Source organism: Perissodus microlepis, chromosome 9 (genome assembly GCF_051167445.1).
Source record: "Perissodus microlepis isolate ML-2025 ecotype Zambia chromosome 9, ASM5116744v1, whole genome shotgun sequence".
In the NCBI taxonomy this organism is placed as follows: domain Eukaryota; kingdom Metazoa; phylum Chordata; class Actinopteri; order Cichliformes; family Cichlidae; genus Perissodus; species Perissodus microlepis.
The window spans coordinates 32,933,842-32,942,014 of NC_140469.1; the positions used below are offsets into that span (position 1 = coordinate 32,933,842).

Below are 8,173 nucleotides of genomic sequence, written 5' to 3' on the forward strand. Positions count from 1 at the left end.
CTCGGTGTGAGGTCTTTAGAATAATTATTATGTTTTATTTTTTGTATCCGTTACATTGGTTAAACTTACACCTCGCTAAACTCTGATCTGATGTTCTTTGATCTTTAACAAAGACGAGCACTCTGTATCTGTTTGAACATAACAGGCTGGACGTCAAGGCCTTTTAATCTCTCAGGAGAAGAAAGCCGGGGGGGCTTCAGGCTCTCTGTCTGAGTTCTCACTAATATGACATCATGTGGCTGCTGCAGTAAAGATGTAGTAGTACATAACGATTCAGTACATCGTGCTGCTTTGAGAATTTTTTGCGTTGTTTTTAGTCAGGATTTTATCACAAACATCATAACAGACAGATGTGATGGGTTTGTCTCAAACATAAACACAGTGTGTATCATTTTAAATCCAGACAGTAATAACTAGATAACCATAATGTATCACACTGGGATTCAGGACTACAGTCAATGGACTAAACCAGAGAAGAAGAAAACAGATCCTCAGTGTGGATCAGTATAATATCAGCCTGATGTCTGCAGTTTAGTGTCAGCACAACTTTCACATCATATTCATCTCAGCACAACTAAAACATGCTGACTGACCTCAGAGTTTCAAGTCCACATCCTGGACTCTCTAGAAAACCAGCTGCTTCACTCCTGAATCCAGATGATTCCAGATGTTTCTGCATGGTGGATCAGACTCTGATCAAACACCACTGACTGACCTGCAGCTGAAACCATGACAGAGCCCTGCAGACTCTCAGTGTTGGACCTGTTGTGGAAAATCTTAACAATAACCTGCAACACACCCAGTGAGCATTTTTGAAATGGTTCAATAACATATTGCAACATGGAGAGAAACATCCCAGCCAGAACACTGGGATCATTTCTAAATTTTGCCACCGCCCCTACATGTTTATATACACAGACAAAGACATTACAACTCTTACACGCTGGCCCCTCTCACGGGGTGGGGGTGGGGGGCTATACCATCAGCCCCATCTTTAAACCCCCTCCCTCACAGAGAGAATTCTGACCTTGTTTTCTGGTTGGCCGTCACCTCCCTAAGAGCAGGATGTCTGGAGATCTTTAAGTCAAGTGCAATAAAACTTGGGGCCCACTTGTGATAAGATTCCACATGCATGCATACAACTAGTGTCAGGAGTGATCTTGCCATACCAGGTTGAGAAAGTGATATCAATATTACTAAAGTGATATAAATTCAAATATGTGATTAATACATCTGCCACTACAGACCTCCTCCTGACCTCGTACATACTGACCATGATGTGGCTCCATCTCTCCATCAGACCTGTTCCTCTGCACGATCTGATATCGTCGTGTTGGTGTTGTTCCCAGCTCAACATAGTAAATGTTGTTCCAGGATCAACATTGCAAGTGACCAATCAGAATGTTGTGATGTCATACTTTTGCGACTTCGGGAAAAACCACCGTAAAACAAAAAACTGTACTTAAGCTGCGAGAAACCGCCTCTGTCCGCCAATCAACGGACCCTGACCTAACCCTGACACTTTAATAAACGCTAAGCAGAATTGACATTGTCCTTGCAACACTGGAATTTCATAAATGCACGAATGGCTTGGCGAGCCAAAGAAGAACGTCACAACAATGTGATTGGTCACTTGCAATGTTGATCCTGGAACAACATTTACTATGTTGATCTGGGAACAACACCAACACGACGATATCACATCGTCTTGTTCCTCTGACCTTCACACCTCAGCCTGTTTTCCTTCATGAGGAACGGTTTCCTGATGAGCTGAAGGTCCAGATCATCTCTCAGGTCTTTACTGGAGTTTTACCTCTGGTACTCAGACAGAGTTCATCAGTGTAGATAGTTCTGAGAGTCTGCCACGTCTTCTTTTGTTGTCTTCCTGCTGCTTCTTCTTTTAAAACTCAAACATTTATTAGAGCTGAACAGGTGTGTTACAAAACCAAACCACCAGACACAGTGACAGGAAAGTCATCTTTTATTTTCACGTTGATCAGAGTTACAGAAAGAAACATGAAACAGTCTGACCCTCTGCTCTCTGACACGTTTGACTTCAACAACATGAAAACAGCCAAAATCCTCATTAATCTGTTGGTTTCTGTTGGACTTTTATTCTAATCAGCTCTAAAATGTTTCCATAAAATCTAATAAACTTCTCGTTAACATCAGTGTCCAATGAAAATTCTACAAATAAAGTCATTTTCCTGATTGTTTTGTTCTGAGACTGGAAGTCAGAGATCTTGGTTTCCATCCATCCTGAAGGTTTTCACAGAGCCGACTGTTCAGGTTTGACTCAAAGCCTTGTTTCTGGAACACTTTAGTCCTGAAACCTGCTGAAACTCTGACATGTTCTGCTGTTTGAACATCTTTGTTTGTATAAAGACGCGTAGAAAATCGTCTCTGCGAAAACCTGTGATGTGAAAACCAAACCAAACAGACGAGCCTCGCGCTCGTGTTTCTGTAAGTGGATTGGAGGATTGAACATTGAACTGTATCAGCTGCTTCTGGGTGTTACAGATGATTCCTAATTTGCTCTCCTGTGAGTGCTGAACATCTGGCAGTGCGTCACATCAGCTGCAGCTCCCGTGAAAGGCACGGATCCACCTCGCAGAGAGCGGCGATCAGAGCCGAGTTGGCCTGGGATCCTTTTCTGCGCACCACGTCGATCACCTGTCGGGCTTTATCCGCCCTGCTCCTCACTCCGCCTAAATCCATTTCATCATCGATGATGACGCGGCGCTCCAGGAGTTTATCCAGCAGCTTCCTCAGGACGGGTTCGGACACTCTGTCGATAAACTGAGCGCGAACGGCCATCAGCTTCTCCTCTGCCGAGGAGTCGGTAGCGGTCTTTGGCAGATTGGGACCTGGAAGACCTGTGAGAGAGAGGAGGGCGGATTAATGCCGAGGTCAGAGTGAGGCCGAAGACCTCCGACCACGGGAGCCTCGGCATGAAGCCGAAGACCTCCGACCACAGGAGCCTCGGCGTGAAGCCGAAGACCTCCGACCACGGGAGCCTCAGCGTGAGGCTGAAGACCTCTGACCACGGGAGCCTCAGAGTTCCTGAGAACATCCAACAAACACGTTTAATCCGGCAGCTCTGACTCGGGCGGCTCCTTCCATCAGCTGTTTGCTCTGAATGCACCTTAAAAGGGAGAGAGACACTCTGCACACACTTCCCGTTTGCACGTCCTGTCACAGCGTGACGCTGCGTGTGACCTCTGACCCTGATGATGTCACCTGAATGTCAAACGCTCAAACGGGTTAAAGGAAGTGCACGCCTGCCCACAGCGTCACTGACCTGCAGGTTGACCCATGACCTTTCGCAGCTCCTTAGCCAGGTCATTCCTGTTGATCTTCTTAAAGACGCTCTCCATCACCTGCACGGCTCCGTCCATGTCATACTTCTGCACCATCAGATCCACGGCGTCGCACCTCTCCGCCTTCGACAGCTGGTTCACTTTGATGGGCTCGATGTCTCTAAACCGCTCGTTCTTCAGGTTCCACTTGAAGGTCTTGAATTCCTCATCCGTTATGTCGTCCAGGATGTTGACGAGGTCCGGCGCCGTCATCTCGGCTTCCTGCTAGCATCAGAAAACACTGTGATCAGACTCTGATGCATCATGGGTAATGAGGGCACGCGGGTGCAAAGCGATGACGCAGATCCAGCTTTACACTGTGAGAGCGCCGACGTGAACACAGTCAGTGTTAGCAAACATCTCCAGTAATAAATCAGTGCACCACAAACACATGGACGACTATGACAGAGGCACAGAAAGAGGCGGGGTTTAGTTCAGGAAGGAGGCGTGACCTGGAAGTACCTGCCCTCATCAGCGCTGTCTGAATTCTCCACATGACTGTCACGGCGGGAATTGCACATGTGTTTCCGGAGCAGATCCAAGGAGACGGGAGAACGCGAGTAGAGGAGTAACGAAACGAGTCAAGTTATTGGGCTGAATCCCAGAAAACAAAAACAAAGCAAGGCGAAACAAGCGATGGAACTGAACTAAAACCTAAAGTAAGAAAACTAAACAATCTATGAAAACTCTGGCAGGAGACATGAAAATGAACAGGCACATGCAAAACGTAGACGCGGATTAATCCAAACATGAACAGTTGTAAGTAAACTCTGTGACCTGACGTGACGTAAACAGACGACCCAACAAAGAACAGAGGAAACACGGAGGACTTAGATACACAGGAGAGATGTGAGGGAAGTGGAAACGCCTGGGGACACCCCCGATACCAATCAGGAGTCGGGAATGTCAGCATACCCCACCCTCAGCTGTTTCCTGCCACTGCAGCTCAAACTGGTTTGAACCTGATCTCAGATTAAAGATGAAGGGACCACAAACAGCTGACTGATGATGAAGCGTGAAAGAAGGAGCAAACCCTGCAGATGTTCTCACAACAGGTTTACAAAGATGGCCTCCAGCTGCTTTTAATCGACACCAGCGAGAGCACAGACGTCAGGCTCGCAGGAAGGAAACCTTCTGTGGCGCTCGCCCTCAACGGCCAAGCCAGAATCTCCCAGCCGACCCTGAAGCTGACGAGGAGCTTCAGGTAGAAACGGCAGACACACTCACCTTTCAGCCCAAAGACGGAGCGATGACAGAGAAAGGAGCGCTTCCACTCGCTGGTGCCTGTCAGACGGGCTTCAGGGCTGCTGCTCTGCCAGTTGTGAGGCGCTGCTCAGACTGACTAATGTCAGAGGTTTGGCTACTTCTTTCATGCTTCCTGTGTTAATATGACACAGGAAGAAGACATCCGCTCACCGTCAACCTCTCTCACATCTGTCTACATCAGGGAAATGCAAAACACAAAGAAAAGAATGGACCTCGTAAAGACACCAGTGTGGCCCGCTGAACATCTTTGGAAAATGCATGTGAGGACATCGATGTGTGAGTTTTGACTGTATCGCACAGCTTTTAGTTTCCTCACAGATTACTCCCCCCCCCAGCGCTCACATTAACTGTGATCCACACTAACACGAAGGGCGGCTTCACTGGTTCAGCCCACTGGAGGTGGAAGTGGGCTGTATGTGGGTTAGTGAGGTTTGCACACGTGTCACTGACCTGCTTACTTTTCAGGTGCAGCGAGGTCGGCCACTAAACCTGAGTGAAAGCAAACATTTGAGCTGCTGAAAGAAAAAAAACAACTTACAAATTAAAACATCTGAAAAGAAATAATTTCTATTTTCAGTTTCAGTTTTATTTATACAGGACTAAATCACAACAACAGTATAAAGCACCTCAAGGTGCTTTATACTGTAATGTAGACCCTACAATGATACATACAGAGAAAAACCCAACAATCAAATTATCCCCTATGAGCAAGCACTTTTGCGACAGTGGGAAGGAAAAACTCCCTTTTAACAGGAAGAAACCTCTGGCAGAACCTAAACAAAACAAATAAAAGCAAATACAAAACATTTGAAAGTGTTTTCAGGAACAGCAGCCTCATAGGGGCCGCTGTGAGGAAACGCCCTGACAAACATGGCAATGTTAGAAACGACTGACGCTGACAAGAAACGGTACAAAAGCTGAAACGAACCCACCAATGAACTGAAAGAATGTGGAGAGCCTTGGCCCAGCAGCCTCCACGCTGCTGCTTTCACATGTCTCTCTGAGGACTTTAGCTTCGAGTTTCGTGGGTTTCACAACCTGAAACACAGTCCGTCTCTGAGTGCTCACTCAGAGACAACATCTTTCACGTGGAACAGCGGAACGCATTTCACAAACGGATTTTGTTACACGGGCATTTTGTCGTACTACAGGCAAAATATTGCCGTTAAGTGCCTTTGTAACTTGAATTTTTCATTAAATGGGGTCTTCATAAGCCGGGGTTCCACTGTACTGGTGATGGGTCGGTCGCGAACGAAATGGCTCTTAGAGCCGACTCTTTGAAGTGAATGATGTGAGCCGGATCCTTATAGAGATTGACAGACCACGTGACTTTCGCAAATTGCTTTGTGGGTACCCGTGGCAACAAAATCAAAACACTGCATCAAGCGCTAGTATTTCCAGCACCGGTAATCATTAATTCTGCGGTTTTAATCCCTACTTGCATTTTATTTGCCCCAAAAACAGTTATGTATAAAACGACGGAGAACACGGCAGGTCCGTACAAAGACAGACGTGACGCAAAGGCAAAAAAAGAGGATGAGGAAAAAATCAAAGGAGTGAAAAGGTGAGACCCACACGAGCATACAGAGTGGAGTAAGGACGTTAGCATGCTGCCCAACTTTCATCACGCACATATTTATTATTATATGGTCCTAAGTGTGAGTGCATACACTCACAACATGTTTAGTAACTTCAGATCCTGCAACAAGCCCAGGTCCAGTTTACTTTGGTGATTTGGACTATTCCATCTCACAGCTGTTGTTACAGGACAACGCGTCTATTTGTTGTTTCAGGTTGTAGTGTTACACAACATTTTCAGATCTAATAGAAATAAAATGAGTGTTTCGTAATTCATTCAATTTATTGTCTTTATTTATAACTGCCATTATTGTTTCATTCTATTATAGAATCTTACAAGAAAGAGGCAAAATTGTATGCCGTTATGCTTTATTAGCTGCTTCGGTGAAAAACTAATCAACAATGAAAAAAAAAAAAAAAAACAACATTGCAAAACAACATACTGGAAAACAGTTATTCATCACTTGATTGCTTCAATACAACACTTGGGCACATATATGCGGGACGCTTCGTGGCTGTTTTGATAGCGCTCTCTCTCTTAACCAATCAAATCTCGCTGTGGTAGCAGCTTTAAACCCAGGTTGATAGAGGGGGCCCAGTCTGGATCACATTCTTGCATTTTGTTGGCTGGTTTTCCTACAAAACACAACAAACATTAGCCCGCAAAGCCACAGTGAACAAAGCAGCATAGCGCAACAAATTCAATTCAAATCAATATAAGACTTATTTGTAACCTAAATCAACAATTATGTTATGATAAATTACGTAATAACTACAACAGAAGACTGACCTTTGTGGAAATGCTTGGAGCAGACTAACATGTGAGCTGGAGTGTTCTGGGACGTTATATTTGGTCTGCAATCCAGGCCATCCGTCATGTTCATGTTCAAGCCATGAAACATCGCTTGAACAATTTCTCTTCAACGATGTAATCCGATAACAACCGATCTCTTTACCCGTCGGCTTCCCGTGGCTGTCATGCGACCGGCTATTGCAGTTAATAATACAACAGCTTCTTGCCATTATTTGTGTTTCTTTTTATCGCTGTGTGACTGTTTTCATGTGAAAGCCTGCATGGGCTAGTACCGCTTGCCACTTGTTCCCAGAATCCTTTGCGGTTTTACCCCGGAATGACGTCACATTTTCACTCTCTATTGGGAGCCGTGTTTTTTTGTGCAGAGCAGAGACGGGAGGGGCGCAAACAGAGCCTTGCGTTTGGCAACAGCAGTAGCACATGAAAAGAGCAGGAGGGAGAGAGACAGAACGAGAGCCGGGAGCAACAACAAGACACAACATCGTTACATTGGAAAGGTATGTTAAAGAAAATGAAAGACACCAAGAAAAGAAGCAAAATCTGGAACCATTTAAATTTTATTGACACTAAAAGGCAGAGTTTAGAGTCTGCGAGAAAAGACTATCATATAGAGCCGGCTCCACAAACAACCTGCACAGGCACCTGAGAACTGTCCACCCATCAGTGCAATGGAAAGATAAAACACAGTCAGTTGAGTGTGATATTAATATTTCTAAATGCCAACCTTTCCCTTAATTAAAGACCTGGGCTTTCATTTTTTTTCTTTGTGTTTTGCATATTTTAATCAATATTTTATTGTGTTGTGGTTTGCAGTGTCTTGTGTTGTTTCCTTTAAATTTGTTTAAAAGGAAAAATCTGAAAATTTAAATAGTTAAAAGTTGAATTGTACATAGTTGTTTTTTGGATTTTATAATTTTTTTTTTACATTTTGTGAATAAATAAAAGACTATTTATATAATAAACATATATAAATAAAAACACGTTTTTTTTACATTAGTAGTTAATTTTGTGCATAATTTTATATTGCTATTGATAATAAATTAATTAAAGCAACAAAACAACCTGAAGAGCCGCTTGGGATCCGAAAGTCCGGGTCTTTTTTAGTGAGTCGAGCCGAAAGAGTCGGTTCTCTAAAAAGAGTCGGAATTCCCATAAT

At 44.4% G+C, this 8,173-nt stretch overlaps 1 protein-coding gene across 3 annotated transcripts; it reads right to left on the reverse strand.

Moving 5' to 3' along the window:
- Nucleotides 1-1,963: 1,963 nt before the first annotated feature.
- Nucleotides 1,964-7,989, reverse strand: LOC146380908 (uncharacterized). 3 transcript variants are annotated; one of them, XM_084940344.1, is made up of 3 exons: nucleotides 4,587-7,989; nucleotides 3,302-3,581; nucleotides 1,964-2,876 (listed from the first exon to the last, which is right to left on the reverse strand). In XM_084940344.1, the coding sequence occupies exons 2-3, from the start codon at nucleotides 3,570-3,572 to the stop codon at nucleotides 2,569-2,571; spliced, it is 579 nt and encodes a 192-aa protein (XP_084796470.1). In that variant the 5' UTR covers nucleotides 3,573-3,581; nucleotides 4,587-7,989; the 3' UTR covers nucleotides 1,964-2,568. The 3 variants fall into 3 exon arrangements, with proteins under 3 accessions (XP_084796470.1, XP_084796469.1, XP_084796468.1); XM_084940343.1 differs by having other exon boundaries at nucleotides 3,302-3,584; XM_084940342.1 differs by having other exon boundaries at nucleotides 3,302-7,989.
- Nucleotides 7,990-8,173: the final 184 nt, after the last annotated feature.